At 38.0% G+C, this 18259-nt stretch overlaps 3 protein-coding genes across 5 annotated transcripts in view; 1 reads left to right on the forward strand and 2 right to left on the reverse strand.

Annotated features, from left to right (window-relative positions):
• The window catches only part of LOC111457674 (protein farnesyltransferase/geranylgeranyltransferase type-1 subunit alpha), an 8497-nt gene extending 3107 nt beyond the window's left edge, over positions 1–5390 (forward strand). Inside the window, exons 2-5 of the mRNA XM_023100024.1 lie at positions 426–535; positions 1536–1656; positions 1769–1864; positions 4661–5390. Coding sequence (XP_022955792.1) covers positions 426–535; positions 1536–1656; positions 1769–1864; positions 4661–5086 — 753 coding nt within the window. The 3' untranslated portion in view covers positions 5087–5390. The remainder of the gene's footprint in view (positions 1–425; positions 536–1535; positions 1657–1768; positions 1865–4660) is intronic.
• A 143-nt stretch (positions 5391–5533) lies between these two features.
• Positions 5534–11376, reverse strand: LOC111457673 (endonuclease III homolog 1, chloroplastic-like). 2 transcript variants are annotated; one of them, XM_023100022.1, is made up of 11 exons: positions 11065–11376; positions 10849–10979; positions 10507–10570; positions 10269–10352; positions 9999–10117; positions 8780–8846; positions 8035–8126; positions 7721–7858; positions 7518–7622; positions 6500–6583; positions 5534–5810 (listed from the first exon to the last, which is right to left on the reverse strand). In XM_023100022.1, exons 1-11 carry the CDS (start codon positions 11189–11191, stop codon positions 5673–5675), a joined length of 1149 nt encoding a protein of 382 aa, XP_022955790.1. In that variant the 5' UTR covers positions 11192–11376; the 3' UTR covers positions 5534–5672. The 2 variants fall into 2 exon arrangements, with proteins under 2 accessions (XP_022955790.1, XP_022955791.1); XM_023100023.1 differs by having other exon boundaries at positions 10849–10970; positions 11065–11374.
• Positions 11377–12271: 895 nt separating this feature from the next.
• On the reverse strand, positions 12272–17521 carry LOC111457960 (histidine protein methyltransferase 1 homolog). 2 transcript variants are annotated; one of them, XM_023100422.1, is made up of 8 exons: positions 17335–17521; positions 15992–16187; positions 15824–15886; positions 15568–15634; positions 15331–15431; positions 14215–14259; positions 12764–13234; positions 12272–12686 (listed from the first exon to the last, which is right to left on the reverse strand). In XM_023100422.1, the coding sequence occupies exons 2-8, from the start codon at positions 16160–16162 to the stop codon at positions 12516–12518; spliced, it is 1089 nt and encodes a 362-aa protein (XP_022956190.1). In that variant the 5' UTR covers positions 16163–16187; positions 17335–17521; the 3' UTR covers positions 12272–12515. The 2 variants fall into 2 exon arrangements, with proteins under 2 accessions (XP_022956190.1, XP_022956191.1); XM_023100423.1 differs by having other exon boundaries at positions 16028–16187; positions 17335–17520.
• Positions 17522–18259: the final 738 nt, after the last annotated feature.

Here is an 18259-nt window from a genome sequence, read left to right on the forward strand (position 1 = left end):
AAAAAAAAAAAAAAAAAAAAACTATCCTGTGAAGTTACAAAAAGAAAAAAGAAAAAAAAAAAAAAAAAATCTCCACATGGATATGAGAACACTAAGGCTATGGTTGCAAAAAGGTGAAAAGCTTTTACACCAATAAAAAAGCCATAAAGATGGATAGATCTAATAATTCCTCCAGGCTTCTTTCTTTGTCTTGGAAAATCCTTTGATATGAAAGAATTATTACGTATTAGGAGTGCAGCACTTGTCAAGTCAGCCTTACGAACTAAATTCAAACTTCATTTAATTTCATTAAAAGCTTGTAGACTTTTTAATTCAACCTAAATACAGATCATTCTAAAACCTACACTTGTTGTAATGAGCTTATGTATAAGGTGGTTCATTTAATTTCTTTATAAGTAGGTTAATGAAGTTTTTCTTCTTTGCAGGTCTGGCATTTCAGGCGCTTGATACTCGAGGCTCTTAATGTTAACTTACATGATGAACTAAATTTCCTTGATGACATTGCTGAGTCTAACACCAAAAACTATCAGATATGGTCAGTCTAATGTTTGAATTAATGAGCTTGAAGTTTTTCCTTTTTATTCAAATTTTTAATCTGTTGCTTGATATTAGGCTGCATTTAAGATATAGAACAGACTAGTTTACTTAATCGAACTTAAAATATGAAAGCATTGTAGCTTTTTTCTTACGATAAGTTATCACAATCAAATTATATGTAATATTTCATCTTTCTTTCAAGAGCCGGAAATGACATTGGCCTGCCTGGTAATAAAGCCGCCTTGCAAGATGTGTTTTTGTTTTTCAGAGGTGGAGGTAATTGCAGTAAATAAAAATCTTTTTGTAGTTCAAACAGGTTTTCTCGAGAAAAGTTTTTTTTTCGGTAGTAGGCTAGAGTTTGTACTATTTCTTGGGGGATGTGGAGAGAGAGAAACAATAGAATCTTCAAAAGGAGAGAGAGATTTTATCGGTGGAGCAAGAGAAACAATAGAATTTTCAAGAGGAGAGAGAGATTTCATCGGTGGAGCGAGAGAAACAATAGAATCTTGAGATAGAGAGAGATTTCATCAAGTTATGTTTGGTCCTTTGTTATAGTCTTTGTTCTCTTGGGGCGTCATTGTTTATGCTTTTTTGTAATTATTCTCTAGGTGTCATTTTATTGGACTGAAGTTCCTTCTTGTTGGCTTCCTTTTTGTGCGCTTATTTTTCTGTATGCCCCTATATTCTTTCATTTCTTTCTCCATGAAAGTTCGTTTTTCTCATAAAAATTATAGAACATACCCTTTTACTTTCAAAAGTTTCAAGTATACCCTTAAACTTAAAAAAATAAACTAAAAATTACTTTACTGTTAGTTTTTGGAAGGAAACCATCAGTATTTTTTTTCAAAAATACCTTTGAACTTGAAAAAATAAACTTGAAACTTTAGTGATTGAGATTGTGAATGTCGTCCAACATTAAATTTTTGACCTACTTGTTCTTTTTATCCTCTCTTCTATCAGTATAGGCCTGCATTAATTTTTGTGAAATATCTTTGCAGGCACCATAGGCGATGGGTTGCTCAGAAGCTGGGAACTGATGCTTCAAGAAAAGAGATTGAATTCACCAAAAATATTCTCTCTCTTGATTCCAAAAATTATCATGCCTGGTCTCATAGACAGGTTTGATCTCCAATCTACTACAGTTTATTGTTATTTTAATCTAAGCAATGCAACTTTGGCTTTATTTTTCCATCCAGATTTTATTGACATGGTTTTGTTAATTCTAATGCAGTGGGTTCTTCAGGCACTGGGTGGATGGGAAGATGAACTTGACTATTGTCACGAGCTCCTAGAGGAAGATGTTTTTAATAATTCTGCATGGAATCAGGTTAGCGACATGTTTTATATCTGCTTCTTTATCTTTGAACTAAACCCAAATACCTGGAAAAGGAAGCATTTGTAGATGTAGAGGCACTTCATTAGGAATATATGTAGAGCTGGGTGGTAAAAAATATAGTATTTTTGGCATAAGATATTAGGACTTTACGGATAGGTTTGTTTGAGTTTGGTGGTTAAAAATATAATGGCTTTGGGAGCTGGGAATTTAGGCAGACTTTTATTTATTTATTATAATCTATTATAATTTTTTTAGGAAACAAAACCACATCAGTAATATGGTGAATTGTATTTTTTTTTTTTTTTTGTGGGTAAGAAGTCAAGCATTTATTGAGAAAAATGAAAAAGTATATACAAGGACATACAAAAAAAACAAGCCCGACAAAAGGAGACCCAAAACACTACCTACTAGAGGGACTCTAGTCCATTCAAATCAAACTAAGATCATAATTATAAAATGGCCGAGTGACGGACGCCCACAAGGAGGCATCAAACCTTACCACCTTCCAAACCTCGTCACACGATCTTTCCACCCCTCTTAAGACTCTATTATTCCTCTTTTTCCAAACACCCCACAAAATGGAAAAAAAAAAATAATAATAAATAACGAAAAAAAAGACTAGAATGCCAAAAAACTTTGCCCTTTTCTTGAAAAGGAGAACTCAAGATCACGTATGGAATCTTAGCATAACTGTTCCAATTCCACACAAAACATAAATCGAACAAGTTCAGCGACCAAGACCAGAGAGTTTGAACAAACTGATAGCCCCCCAACAGATGATGCAATTCCTTTGACCAATGCCTACCAAGGATCCACTACTATGAGAGCAACGCAAGTAAGAATACTTTTGAACTCAGTTCATGGCATTGACCCTCCCATGTAAAACCTGTTACACAAAACTTCTTCCTAGGGATTTTAACCTCCTAGAGTGAGGAGAAAGAAAATGTGAACTGAGGTGGAAAAGGGACAGACAACAAATGAAAGAAAGAACGCAAGAGAAGCCTCCAAAATAATCTGGGGTAAAAAACCTGAAGTCCCTACTCCCTCGCACAAGCGTTGATCATGGAGAATAGAAAGTAAGCCTGCAACATCTAACGTATCTTTATCAGAAAGATGATGATGTTTGAAACTTAAGGACAATGAGGAGAAGGAATCCGCGGACGGCCCTATCATGAATAATTACAAGAAGCTAGTTCAATGGGTAATGAGAGTAGATAAACTGTAATTACAAAAAGGAGGATTTAGCATGCTCCAAGATGAGAATTCATGCTTCACATTGTTGAAGAGGGACGGCCCTATCATGAATAATTAGGAAAGCTCTCATGTACTTCAGCTAAGAGTCTTTTTCTCATCTTTGAAGGTGACCAAGTAACACATAAGAGAAAAGGGAGAATATGCCTGCATAGGCCAACAAAATTCCAGCCAAAAGTATATAATGTGTAGCTCCAAAAGTCATTTGCAAAAGCACATTTCCATATTCTGTATACATAATGGACAACATGCTTGAGATATAACTAACCGGGATGTTAGGCAGACTTTGGGAGGGCACCGGGCCTCTCGAAAGTGCTTGGTACTTTATAATTGTATTTTTTTATATCAATAATATTTCTATTAATTTAAACCATCAAATTGGTATTAGATTAGTGACTGTGGGCATCGATCAATTATGGGTAAAAATGTAAAAATTGCTGCTTGAAACTAAGAATATTATGGAATTGATAACCTACGACAACAAAGATGTATAAATGGATTCAAAAGTATTCTAGGTATAAGTTGGAATAATCAGATCCTGAAGATGAATGGTGCCAACAAACAACATAAGAAGTAACAGCCTAGAACTATGATGAAAGATCAGAAAACAAAACAGGGAAGCCCCCTTAAGGAAAATTGTATCCTTGAACTTGTCTTGTTTCTTTCCATTTTTATCCTTGAAAATGTCAAATAGGTCAACGACCTATTAGATACAAAAAAAATCTGTTAAGATACTTTTTAACGTTTTAGGACCAAATAGACACAAATGATATTAAATGTGTAATTTAACCTTAAAAAAAAAAAAACTATAGGAATGGGTCATGAGTCGATGGATAACCCTCTTGTAGTTAACCAAATGCCAATGCCCCTTCGAAAGTCTTGGTGGGGATTCTATTTTACCATTTTATCAAAAAGATCAATTTTACCAATTAGATTGGGGATTCTGTTTGATCGGTGTCACATTTTTGGTGGCATGCCTATTGTCTGTCTCAAAAGCCTTCATCTAGATTAAGAAAATAAATTCATGACAAGCTAATCCTTTGTTCCTTCCTAACATGCAATTCTGAGGTTAGAAAAATTAGTATAAATTGAAGCTTCTCGGCATGGATATTATACTGCCATGCTCCCAAGGATTGAAACATTTGTTTCTTTTTAGATTCTTATTTACTAGTTCTTTGCGCATGCCAAACAAGAAGTACAAAAGCATCTTTCAGGAAACAAATTTGTATGGAGCAACACACAGAGAAACCCTGGTGTTAATGGACTCATTGCCTTGTTTTCTAATAATTTTTTTTATATAATTAAAACTTTTCCGTGGGGCATGAAATTACTTTATTCTTTTCATCCTTTAGTTTGGTCAAGTTTCTTGAATTTTTCCTGTCACGAATGCCATATATTTCAAGGTTTTGTTATAAATTTCTATTTTAGACACATAATTGTCTTTCATATAAAATATTGGATAATGATCTACTATAATTTAACCATTCTCAACTTATTAGTTTAATTCTTCTTGCATTTTTATGTTGTTTGTGGTAGAGATACTTTGTCATAACCAGATCTCCATTACTGGGTGGCTTAAAAGCCATGAGAGAGTCTGAAGTGAGTTATACTGTTGAAGCCATTCTTGCTCATCCTGAAAATGAGAGTTCTTGGAGATATCTGCGCGGACTTTATTCCGGTGACACACACTCATGGATTACTGCCCCACAAGTTTCTTCCGTCTGCTTGAAAGTTTTGAGCGGTAAAAGAAACTTCGTATTTGCTTTGAGCACCCTGATGAATCTTCTCTGTCATGGTTTCCAACCAAGCCAAGAGTTAAGAGATGCTGTTGATGCTTTGAGGACACCAGACGACAGTCCAACAGATCCCGACCTAGCCAACACTGTGTGCTTAATCTTGGAACGTGTCGATCCAATCCGTGTTAACTATTGGCTCTGGAAGAAGAGCAAGCTTCCTCAGTAACAGCAAGGCCAATTCATCAGCTTCTTTCAGCCATCATGAGGTTCCTTTTAATGTCCTCTGTTGAGAGTTGGATTAAAGATACACAGTTCTTAGTGACCAAATATTGAGGATTATACTCAGGCCAGTAAAGATAACTCTAATTCAACGTGATGTTGCCAAAAAAACATAAAAATAAAAAATACGAACTTGTTTGTTGCTAAATGGTGAGCTACTTTCTGTTTCGCTCTTATGCTGAAAATACGTAATGTCGAACCAAGTTTTGTACATTCAACATCATTAATTCCTCGTGATTTGTACTAACGTATATCATATATTGGACATGATATCATATATGTGAAATAATATATCAGGTATGATATCTTGGATATTAAGAGTTTTGTCATAAAATTAAAACCAATGACATTTAGTTAATTCTTCCTAATGAATGGCCAAACATTGTTGTGAAAGTTTTGTCAAAATATATGTTCCAAGAACATTGATATATCAATAACAAGGTTAGTTCTACACAAAAATGGCCAATGAAATCCCCCAACAAGGAAATGTGCGGCTGCTAAGCCTTTGAATTCATACAAAAAGATGATCAAAGCTACTTGGTGGAACTTGAACGCTTTAATTTGGGAGATGGGCTTGAAGTCTCCTTGAATGCCGATGGACACAAGTGGCTAACACTGCAATTTCCACATTTGGGTCTCAGGGGAGTGCAAATAGTCTGTCCAAATCCAACCTATATATCATGGCAACAATCAAAAAATGAACATAATTGTAATAACAAATGATAGAACTACAGATGATCAAAGCTACTTCAGCAAGTAGTAACAATATCCTGTTAGCTGTTAGGACTTGAAAATCATGTGACAGCACAAGCCCATCGCTAGTAGATACTATCCTTTTTGGACTTTTCCTTTCGGGCTTCCCTTCAAGATTTTTAAAACGCATCTGCTAGAGAGAGGTTTCCACACTCTTATAAAGAATGCTTCATTCTCCTCTCCAACCGATGTGAGATCTCACAATCCACCCTCAACTCGTTGGCACACCACCCGATATCTGGCTCTGATATCATTTGTAATAGTTCAAGCCACCACTAGCAGATATTATCTGCTTTCGGCCCATTACGTATCGTTGTCAGCCTCACGATTTTCAAAACGCATCTATTAGGGAGAGGTTTCCACACCCTTATAAGGATGTTTTGTTCCCCTCTCCAACCGATGTCGGATCTCACACCGTGTATGAATACGGATAGGGATATATAAATGCACAATTATGATACGTTTAACAGTCTAAAGAATACTAATATTCAGGGAAAAATATTCAGTCCTGCGTTTAACCAAGTACGTTTATAAGGAAATAATGGTGTCAAATTCATTGTATCATGGTTCTCAGGACAGGAACTATTTGTAAACAAACATTACATACCAGAAGAGGATTAATTGGAACCCATTCTTCCTTTGGCAGCCATAGTTCTAATGCCACTCGAGTTTCTTCAGGAGAGGAAGTTTTCTAGCAAAGGAAAGAAGAAAACAAATTATAGCAATGCCATGAAAAGAACTATACAAATTATAGCAAGTTAGGTTTAGGTAATGACTTCATGAGAATACTTACTATCTGTTGCTTAGTAGGAACATAATGGAGTTGAATCACTTCACAATTGATATTTTCTAAGATGAAGTGCCAAGAGAATTCAACATATTTTGACCTAGATCCCATATCGATTGGAGAGGGGAACGAAACATTCCTTATAAGGGTGTGGAAATCTCTCCCCAATAGACGCACTTTAAAACCGTGAGGTTGACGGCGATACATAACAAGCCAAAGCAGACAATATTTACTAGTGGTGGTCTTGGGCTGTTACAAAATGGTATCACAGCCAGACACTGGGCGGTGTGTCAGCAAGGACGCTGGACCCCAAAGGAGGTGGTGGATTGTGAGATCCCACATCGGTGAGTGAGGGTTACAAAGCATTCTTTATTAGGGTGTGAAAACCTTTTCCTAGTAGACATGTTTTAAAACTGTGAGGCTGACGGCGATACGTAACGGGCCAAAGCGGACAATATCTACTAGTAGTGGGCTTGAGTTGTTACAAACACGTTTTGTCCTATCATGATGAACAAGATTCTTAGTGATACTCATTATAGCTTGATTATCACACACCATCTGTGTGGGTGATGGCAACCTTAACCTTACCCAAACTCCTCAGAATCAAAATCTCCTAATTTACTTTGAGAGCATCCTCACTTAGAACAGACAGATTTTGATGTAAGGTATCCTTCTACTAGTATTAATGGAATTGATGTTGATACTCAGGCGTGGCATACTTCAAATTAATAGGAAGAATTTGATTCATTTGATGGAGGCAAGTCCATTAAGGACGAATCTAAAGTGAATCCATCCATGTTAGAAAACAAGTAGAGTCCAGTACAAATTCCACAGTTACCTGTTTCGAGCCTTTCCCAGACACCCATCCAAGCCGATTGCAAATGCGATGAACATGAGTATCGACACATATCCCCCGAACATCGTTCCACGCCATAATCATGATCTAAATGCCACATGAAACATGATGAGGAGCCATGAGAAGCAGGCCCATTACCAAGATAAGTTCCTTCTTTTCTAATAATAATACACAATCTGTCATACCAAATGTGCAATCTTAGGGCCTATCCCAGGCAGTAGAAGTAGCTCCTCCAATGATCTAGGTATGTCCCCACCATACTTCATAAGACATATTTTGGCAATCTTCTTCAAATTTTTAGCCTTTGTAGAATAAAATCCAACCTACAAGATGGATACAAAAAACTCTAAATTATAGACAGAAAATGAAACTGCCCCACCAACAAGAACAGAACAGCCACAGTATACAACTGCTATTTTTCAGATTTCTCTATTCATGTGATTCAAATGCAATGGGGAAATTTATGTGCCATTGTTCAATAATTTCCAAGAAAACGTACAGGGTAAATCAAGCTTTTAATGGTTGATTCATCAGCTTTGTCCATGGCATCAGCTGTAAGAAGACCACTTTCTTGGAGACGCAATGCTGCTCCTGCACTCCTGAAAGATCTTTTGTCAATTAAAGAAAATATTAGAAGAGAGAGAGATTAATATCTCCGGGCAGCAACGACAAATAACGTACTGCCCCTGGGACGTAAAAGTTTACTTTCAAAATATAAAATTTTGACATTCTAATTTCATTATCATTCTGAGTCTGTTGTTGTTTCTTGATAAACTTTCCTGCACCCAAACAGATTTGCACATAGCAGGATTAGACAGCTTGAGAAATCGATTTGTACTGTTAGTGATGGTAGTGCATAGGTAGTTTGTCAATGTAACAGTCTAAACCCACCGCTAGAAGATATTGTCCTCATTGAGCTTCCCTTGAAGGTTTTAAAACGCGTCCAAGAGGGTGGATTGTGAGATCTCACATCGGTTGGAGAGGGGAACGAAGCATTCCTTATAAGAGTGTGGAAACCTCTCCCTAGTAGGTGTGTGTTTTAAAACCATGAGAGTGACGGTGATACGTAATTAGCCTAAGTGGACAAAAGGTGTAAAGGAAACCTAGAATCATGAAAACGTGTAAAGGAAAGTTCGGAAAAAGAGGAGAATTTGATAGCTGCAGGTTAAGATACACCCGTTTCTTACGAAAAAAAACAGAAGAACATCTCTATATACTAATAATTTCAGAGTACAAGAACTTGCCATGAGTTACGTGGTCTTTGGTTTGGCTTGAGAGAAGAGAAGATGCCAAGACAGCAAATCTTCTTTCCTATTAAAAATGAAGTAAAATTTGTAGTTATTGGTTCATATAATCGGATATCAAATACAAAATATAAAGAACAGTGGGTTTTGTGTCATCAGTATCTAGTGCCTGCAAGGCCATTGAGGGAAAATACAATAGAACGTGTAGTGTGTTACTGAAGAACCTTAGCTGGCTACTTGGTGCCCCTGTTAACTCTGTGAAAATTTTGTGGTGACCGGATCCACCATCATCACTATCATTCACAAGGGTGTACTTCTAAAGATCAACAGGTAATTTAGTCGGTAATAAGAAGGTTACCATATCATCTTCACATCTGATTATTGATAAATTTATAGATTTCACGGTGCATCAACGAAATTAGCGTTTGTGCTAGAGATAGCATTTTAGAATACTTGAAAGATTTAATTTGGTGCCACGGGAAGAAAGATAGAAGACAAAAGGCTAACAAGTTAACATCCACCATGCCTCTAAAAATTTAAGTACAAACATGAGATGACTATAGAATCTTGAAAAGAAGTATATGTTAGACGAACACGACTCTCCACGATGGTATGATATTGTCCATTTTGAGCATAAGCTCTCATGGCTTTGCTTTGGGCTTCTCCAAAAGGCCTCATACCAATAGAGATAGTATTCCACACTAATAAACTCATGATCTTCCACTAAATTAACCAATGTGGGACTCACTCCCAATAATCCTCAACAATCCTCCCCTCGAACAAAGTACACTATAAGCCTCCCCTGAGGCTTATGGAGCTCTCCAATAGCCTCCCTTAATCGAGGCTCGACTCCTTTCTCTGGAGCCCTACTTTGTTCGACACTTTAGTCACTTTTGACTACACCTTCGAGGCTCACAATTCTTTGTTCGATATTTGAGGATGCTATTGACATGGCTAAGTTTAGGGCATGGCTATGATACTATGTTAGAAATCACGACTCTCTACAATGGTATGATATTGTCCACTTTGAGCATAAGCTCTAGTGGCTTTGCTTTGGGCTTCCCCAAAAGGCCTCATACCAATGGAGATAGTATTCCACACTAATAAACCCATGATCTTCCACTAAATTAACCAATGTGGGACTTACTCCCAATAATCCTCAACAGTATACGACTATGCAAACTCGAGCTAGGGTGTCCATTTGAAATGGGGAATGTACCTTTGGAGGAAGAGTACTACCAGCTCGCCCACATCCCATGGTGTCTACTGGAGCTACTTCAGACGATCTCATTTCCCGAATTCCTTCAAGGACTTTTTCCCAATCCACAGGGGTTTTACCTATATCGTAATTCAGCTTTTTCTTAGGAAACAAAAACAAAAATAAATACACAAAGGAAACCCCTTAATGGTAAAAAATTAGTGACTAGCATTGTTTATCTCATTCGTTCTTGGAGATCAAACGTTCGCTGCTAAATACATTATCACTCACCTCCTTCTGCAACGCCTTTTTGTCTAGTTGGGTTAGAATCTTCAATTCTGGGGAGAAGGGTATCTAGAGGAGGCTTAGACTTCCCTGCAGGGGAGACAATAGTTTCATATTACATGTGTAAAAGCATATTTCCCCTTACAATTAGTCAAAAAGGTAAAGAGGCCATAAGAACTTTATATTCTTTGGATAAAAATCAGTCCATATTGCATCTTGAAGTATTACTAAGGTAAGAAATTACTTGATCCGGGGGAATCCTTTGTTCTTTTGAATGCAAAATCTTCAATATCAGGAGGACAACAACGCTGTAGAGGGAAAAGATTAGAAGTTTAAATTATTAACTTGCACCATGTAATACCTTTATCTCCAAAGGATCAAATAACAAGTTTCTGAGTGAAAACATATGAAATTAGCTATGAATGTTTATGAGCTTACTTTGCATTAACTGAATGCATCAATTAAATTGTGAGTGAAACAGGGTGTATGGACTGAAGAGAGAGTAATATGACTGCATAAACATAATCAAGCTCGCCAGAAGAACGATCATCTGAAGCTAAAATAACCCATTTGATGAAGAACTTACTTTAACGTCGTCTTTAAGTTCTAGGTCAAGCCCGCTATATTGACCTTCTGCCTTCTTTTTCACTGTTCTCCTCACGAATACACGAGTTTCAGACTTAGAAACGCCATTGGAAGATTGAACACCTGAAATTCCTAAAAGTAGTGAAGACCCAGTAAAGAAATACACAAAGATTAACGTCGAAAACATGGTTGAGTAGAAGTTCTTAGGGAGCTGGACCTGGAGGGGATTCGTTTGAGGTTATTGGCATGGAAGATGAACTTCGTTTCGACATGCCAGTGCATGTAATTCTTCGCGCAAATGTAATCGAAAGCGCCGAGTTCCGAATAGGACAAGCAAGAAACATTGTAATGGGTAGAAGTAGAAGAATCCAATTTAAAAAGGGTCCAGCCTCCTTCCTGGCTACAAATTCCAAAAATTTGGTTTGTGGAAGGCGCAGATTGGGTGATCAAAATGGGTATTTGGGCTACATGCCTTTTGTAATGCCACTCGCCAGATCTCTCAAGATGCCAAAGATTGATATCTTCTTCAACTGGATTGAGCTATCAAATTATGGTTACCTTATCCATTGAATAAAGCTCCAAATTGCAAGATGTTATTAATGATGAAGGTTTGTACATTCCCCTTTTTTTTTTTTTTTTAAATTAGTCAAGTTAGTTGCATGTTGAGTAGTTTTCCGTTTAAATAGACGGAGTTATTTCAGTTTAAATAGATTTATATAACTACGGTATAATACTTCATTTTTTCAGGTTTGTATATTTATTCACACTTTTTAAGTGTTAGATATTGTGTCATATACAAATTATTAATTAAATGTGTGAGATCCCACATCGGTTAGAGAGAGGAACGAAATATTTCTTATAAAAACGTGAAAATCAATTCGTAAAGTATTTTAAAATTATGAGACTAATGATAATACTTGACAGACCAAAGTGGATAATAACTATTAGCGATGGACTTGAACTGTTACAAATGGTATCAAAACCAGACACATAGGGTGTGCCAATGAGAATGTTGGGCTCTTTTAAAATTGTAAAGCTAATGACAATACTTAATGGGCCAAAGCAGATAATAACTCTTAGTGTTGGACTTGAGCTATTTACAAATGGTATCAGAGCCAGAGATAATAACTCTTAATGGTGGACTTGCTATTTACAAATGGTATCAGAGCCAGACATTGGGCAGTGTGCCAACGAGGACACTGGGCCCCAGAGGTAGATTGTGAGATCTCACATCAGTTAGAGAGGGGAACAAACTATTCCTTATAAGAGTGTATAAATCTCTCCCTCATATATGTTTTTAAAACTGTGAGGCTGACAGCGATACGTAGCGGGACAAATCGATTAATATCTGTTAACAGTGAACTTGAATAGTTACAAAATGAGTGTAGAAGCTTATCCGAACAAAATGATAAGAAGAATGCAACAAAAAAAAAGGCAATAAGGGCATTCAATTATTGATTTACTAGCAATAGCAAGGAGAATCCTCACAAAATTGACAAGAAATTAAGAAAGAAAGAAAGAACAATACAGATTATACAATCAAAGAAGCAAAACAAATGCTCCACTGACTAAACAACTCCCATTCTAACCAAGACAACTTCATTAAAAAACATATACTTTGTGATGAACATCGACTTCTTCAACAGTTTGTCCTGTTTTTCCATTCTTTCACTTGAGAAAGAACTTCCAAATCTCTCGGTCCGTCATCTCCTCGACCAAGTGAGCTCCAAAAACGCCTTCCTCATCGACCAAACTCCTCAAATGCTTCGCTCCGTTATTGAAACCGACGTAGTTCTTCTTTGTGGCCAAGTACAACACTCCATAAGGAGGCCTCACACACTAATTTTCAACCAAAGAGATGATTAATTCAAAGGTATTAGACGTTTGTTTTTAGTCTTCGACGTATAGAGAATTACCTTTTTTATCAGTGCATATAGCTTCTTCAAAGAGTTGAGTGAATACGGGATTTCTGCCATTAAAACGATATCGTATCCGCCTTCTTCCTGACCGATCTCGTTAGCCCTCTCCCATGCTCGACTTGCTGATAGTTTCCTCGATCTTCTTGAAGAAGACTCGTGGCCGATGATGCTACCGTCTTGACTGCTGCAACCATCCATAAAATCTTCTTCTGAGAAGCTCAAGCTCATTCCGGTGGGTGCTTCGAATCCATCACCCCGAACTACAGATAAGACTGTTGGGAGCTCTTCCCAGTCACCAGCATAAAAATGTACTGATGGGGTCAAAGCATGTCGGGACGGAGTTAAGGGACTCTCTGGCTGTCGACTCTGCCTGTCCCGAGCTTGTTCGAGATTGGCAAGGACATTCGGTATGGTTGTGCATCTAATAGTTTCTGCACTCATGTCTTGAAAGTGCACTATGCTTGCTCCCTGTAAGAAGATTGAAACCTGAGGTATAAGAACAGTTCCTTGAAAAATAAAAGGCAAAGCCATGACACCTCTTCTATATAATTCTACAACAAACATACTTCAACTTTCATTTCCTTCCAAACCAACCAACAAAAATCCATTCCCTATATCAACATTAACCTTCTATGCATCAGTTTAGGCCCGTTACGTATTGTCATCAGCCTCACGGTTTTAAAACGCGTCTACTAGGAAGAGGTTTCCACACCCTTATAAGGAATGCTTCATTCCCCTCCCCAACCGAGGTGGGATCACAAATCCACCCACCTTGGGAGCCCAGTGTCCTCGCTAGCACACCGCCCCGTGTCTAACTCTGATACCATTTGTAAGAGCCCAAACCCACCGCTAACAGATATTGTCCACTTTGACCCGTTACATGTCGTCGTCAACCTCACGGTTTTAAAACGCGTCTACTAAGGAGAGGTTTCTACACCTTTATAAGAAATGTTTCATTCTCCTCCCCAACCGATGTGGGATCTCACAGTTACGCACAGAGAAAGCACACTACAAAGACTTGGAACGCTAGTAAACAAAACAAATAGTTGAAACCCAATAACAAATCATGTCAATGTATCTTTATCAAAATCTTAGTAAGGATTGATAACATCTAAGAAAGTATTCACACGCTGCTTCAGAGTCCTTGTCTACATTATATCTTTTTGTAACATATTAATGATGGTGAATACATAACAATGATGATTTAAATACTGTCAAACTATTCAAACTCCACATTTAGAGTAATTTGTACGAAGGAACTACACACCACAAGAACATTTCAATGAAATTTTTTCACACAACTTTAATTGAATTCGCAGTTAGAACGCTCATAATAGGAAGAAAATAAGCGACCAAAGTAAGAAAAACAAATTTAGCTACTAACATACATGGTGCATACTATCGAAGAATATACGTATGGAGACGGATTAAAGATGGTTTGAAGGTACCTTGAGGCAAGCAAACACCCCAGGAAGTCCATAGCTACAACCCAGCTGCAAATACCAACTAAAGAGGTTAGCTTAAAAATCAGCAACACCCCAGACTGATGTGTTATTAGTTGTTTCAGTGGATTAGAGCACTCCAAGGCTCCACATGTTGACATAGCATAATAGAAAGGGCAACCATGCTCAATCTAACATAAAGTAATAATTCAAGCAATATACTTGGCCCAGCAGAGTTGGAGAAAAACACATGCACAGAGAGGAAGGCATCCTACGTTCAACAGAGAGATTGCCTTGGTCGTCCTTCCTTGAATGAGACGACAAGATACAAAACACGATGACTTAAGTCAGCGTTAGAACTAATAAGAAATGTACTAATGGTGCCTGCCTCGCCCCTTTGGGTCCTCACTTTGATAAGCTTGAAAAGATTCTATCTCATAAAATTCAGGGAAGGAAATGAGGAATCCACTAACAGCCCAAGCCCAAGCCCACCGTAGGCTAAAAAAATTAAGGGCATTACAGTTGGCATCAGAGCCAGACACTGGGTGGTGTGCCAACGAGGACGCTGAACCTCAAAGGGGTGGACACCGGGCGGTGTGCCAGCGAAGACGCTAGGCTTCGAAGGAGGGTGGATTGTGAGATCCCACGTCGATTGGAGATAGGAACAAGTGTCGGTCAGGATGCTAGACCTTAAAAGGGGGTTGATTGTGAGATTCCACAATCAGTTGGGGAGGAGAACGGAACATTCTTCGTAAGAGTGTGGAAACCTCTCTCACTAGCAGACGCGTTTTAAAACCTTGAGGGAAAACCTAAATAGGACAATATCTGCTAGCGGTGGACTTGGGCTGTTACAGAAACACACCCGAACAATCATTTACACAAGACAAAATGTTTCGAAATCTAATTAATCATGCAATAAACATACTTTGGAATGGAAGAGAATTTCAATACATCAACCATACAAAGAAAATGCAATGCATAAGAGTCATGCCCCAAGGTGTATAATTATTACACCTGATGTAAAACTTTACTTAGACCTGAAGAACACTACAACATGAAGAACATGACAGATCTCATTCAAATAAGGTCGCCTGATTTAAAGTTACTATAATGGATTATGACCTCAAGTACTTTTTTGCCTCTAAAGCTCAGCTGTCCATCACAAATCTCATATTTAAGAACATTAACCAGATACATGGAACTGTCCCAAGATTTCAAATGACCTGCATAATAAAGATATATTTCAACCTTAACGACACATGTATAACCGTAAAAGTTATGGTAACTCTTGATTCAAAACATATTTTAAAAAGAAAATTAGATCTCAGGTAGCTATGACTGTAGAAAGTATAAAAGTACCTTCAGGTTTTGAAGATGTAGACTCCGAGCTATTCAAGCCCATTATATCGGCAACGCTAAATCTACCCTGGAGAGAACGACGCCAATTAGCATAAATGAAGAGCTGCAGGGTTTTTACCTTACGAATTGCTGATAACGTTCCATTATAGTTTGTTCGAGTAATCATATCCAGGAAAAGCAAGAATCATACTCGAACTATCCGATGAACACACGATATAGAATAATTGGCATAACTGCTAACAAATGAAAGAAGTACCTTAAAGACATTGAGACCTTGCAAATCTACGTTCTCCCCTGCATATTTGTATGGAAGAGCTGTCTGATAGAGGTTAAGGAAGTGTTATGGTATTCCAAACGTAGGCGTTAAAACTCAAAAACAAATGGAATCGTTACTTGAATTGTTTTTCGCAGTTATGAGAGGTACTTTGCAATAACAGGAAGAGAAGTATAAATGAATTGCCTTTGAAGGGAGAATCTCCACAGCTGGTGAGGGGAGATGAACATCTCTCTCTGAAATGGAAGGACTGCTGTGGCTTCCTTTATCTTGGGGCACCAAGCCAGGCAAGCACTGGGCTAGCAATGATGGTGCTCTCATTATATCTTGAGAAATTAGAAGATACCTGCAGCATTGTAAGGTCAATTTATAAACAAGCAGTGGTTTAAATACTCACCAAGCATAATATTCTCACCCCGACCCGAGACCGTAATACAAACGCCCAAATGTAGATCCTGTTTTTATAAAGGAAAAAAGAACTTTATTTACTATAGGGTAAGCTCATCCAGAAAAGGGTTCCTTCCATGGTAGGAGGGAGGACCATAGACACCTAAGATCCAATTAGAGAAGTCTAAGAAGCTTGAAGTTGGCACGGTTAGGAATCACGACTCTCCACAATGGTATGATATTGTCCACTTTGAGCATAAGCTCTCGTGGCTTTGCTTTTGGTTTCCTCGGAAGGCCTCCCTCCAATGGAGATGTATTCCTTACTTTAAATCAAGAAAAACTTATGCTAGAGATCCCACGTCGATTGGAGAGGGGAATAAACATTATTTATAAGGGTGTGGAAACCTCCTACTAGCAGACGCGTTTTAAAAACCTTGAGGAGAAGCTCGAAAGGGAAACCTAAAGAGGACAATATCTGCTAGCATTGGGCTTGGGTTGTTACAAATGGTATCAAAGCTAGATACTGGATGGTGTGCCAGCGAGGACACTGGGTATTGAAGGGGGTGGTTTGTGAGATTCCACATCGATTGGAGAAGGGAACGAAGGGTGTGGAAACCTCTCACTAGCAGACACGTGAGCTTCGGTTGTTACAAATAGTATCAAAGCCAAACACCGGGTGGTGTGCCAACGAGGACACTGGGCCCTAAAGGAGGGTGGATTGTGAGATGCCACATCGATTGGAGAGGAGAATGAAGCATTCTTTATAAGGGTGGGGAGACCGAAAGGGGAAAGGAAAATCCCAAAGAGGACAATATCTGCTTAAACTAGAAATTCAACCTCTGTATCTACAAAATCCACCCTGAAACCTAAGCTGATGAAGAGTAACAAAACATGACAACAATTAAGAGCCAAGAACACTGATCTAAACAGTTCGATTACTCAACCAAAATTCCAAGGACCCGGGAACCAGAACACAAAATTACAGCTCCCCAATGTAAGAAGAACAAGAAAACAAGAAAACCCAAATCTCCAAATACGTAAAGAACTCAATCAGCAAAATCCAATAGAGAAATAAAAACCCCATGAAAGCAAAGAAAGCTACTCACCCACGGAGCTAATTGCAATAGCGAAGGGAAAATCCAAGGAGACTATGAGACGATCGAAGACCTAGAAACGTATTATAGTCAGAGATACGATTAGGCATTAGGAAACTCCGCGATTTCAGAGAAGAAAATATCGGTTCGGTTTCCAATCAAAGTCAAAAAGAATACAACGCCGAGAAAGAAACTTTCACACCTGAACAGAGAAGCTTCGATTAAGACCTTCACTCCAAATTACAAAGTGTCCACATTACCCCTCTAACTTCTCGCTATTTTCGAATTTACCCGGATTGGTTGAGTTGAGAGTCATGGTTGACACTGCAGTAATTACAGGGAAAAGACGAGGGTATTCTCGGTAGAAGTGTGTGACTGGGATTAGAAAGTCAACGGTGGACGTTAAAGTGGCGATTCGGTCGGTCGTTTCATCGGCATCTTCACCAGCAGGTGTACGGAAATTCTCTGACCTTTGCTCTTTGGTTGCCACGTGTGCAATGATTAGTGATGTTTTGGTAAAAGGTTTAAGTTTATAAGAGGTGTTTTAGGTCTAATTAATTTTTTTTAATCTTTTAACGGCTAATTTGGTAGGAAGAAAATTTAATCCGATCATTATCTTCGGCCTCAGAATCATTTAACTTGGTCGATTATCAAATTTGTAAGTTGATTTGACTTCGGGTCTGAAGTCTTTTTCATCCAAATACTTACTATTAACCAAAGCTTAGTATGTTGTTTAAAGTACTAATTGGACCTCGATCAACTCTGAATAGATAAGCTCATAATAGGTCAAACTTAGGGTTGAGATTGAGTTGACTCCGTGGATAGATTATTTGTAAGAGTCCAAGCTCATTGCTAGCAGATATTATCAGCTTTGACCCGTCACATTTCACCAGCTTCATGATTTTAAAACGCATCTGCTAGAAAGAGGTTTTCACAC

Source organism: Cucurbita moschata, unplaced genomic scaffold (genome assembly GCF_002738365.1).
Source record: "Cucurbita moschata cultivar Rifu unplaced genomic scaffold, Cmos_1.0 Cmo_Scf00020, whole genome shotgun sequence".
Lineage (NCBI taxonomy): Eukaryota > Viridiplantae > Streptophyta > Magnoliopsida > Cucurbitales > Cucurbitaceae > Cucurbita > Cucurbita moschata.

What these genes read in the sequence shown, in the direction of transcription:
- LOC111457673 (XM_023100022.1), bottom strand. Translation starts at nt 11,191, where the DNA reads ATGTTTCTTGCTTGTCCTATTCGGAACTCGGCGCTTTCGATTACATTT. An exon ending in AACTTAAAGACGACGTTAAA is followed by an intron (nt 10,571 to 10,848) that starts GTAAGTTCTTCA and finishes TTCCCTCTACAG; the next exon opens with CGTTGTTGTCCTCCTGATAT. An exon ending in GTAGTACTCTTCCTCCAAAG is followed by an intron (nt 8,847 to 9,998) that starts GTACATTCCCCA and finishes CATTTTTAATAG; the next exon opens with GAAAGAAGATTTGCTGTCTT.
- LOC111457960 (XM_023100422.1), bottom strand. Translation starts at nt 16,162, where the DNA reads ATGAGAGCACCATCATTGCTAGCCCAGTGCTTGCCTGGCTTGGTGCCC. An exon ending in GAGGCAAAAAAGTACTTGAG is followed by an intron (nt 14,260 to 15,330) that starts GTCATAATCCAT and finishes TGGTATTTGCAG; the next exon opens with CTGGGTTGTAGCTATGGACT. An exon ending in GGGTGTTTGCTTGCCTCAAG is followed by an intron (nt 13,235 to 14,214) that starts GTACCTTCAAAC and finishes ATCTTCTTACAG; the next exon opens with GGAGCAAGCATAGTGCACTT.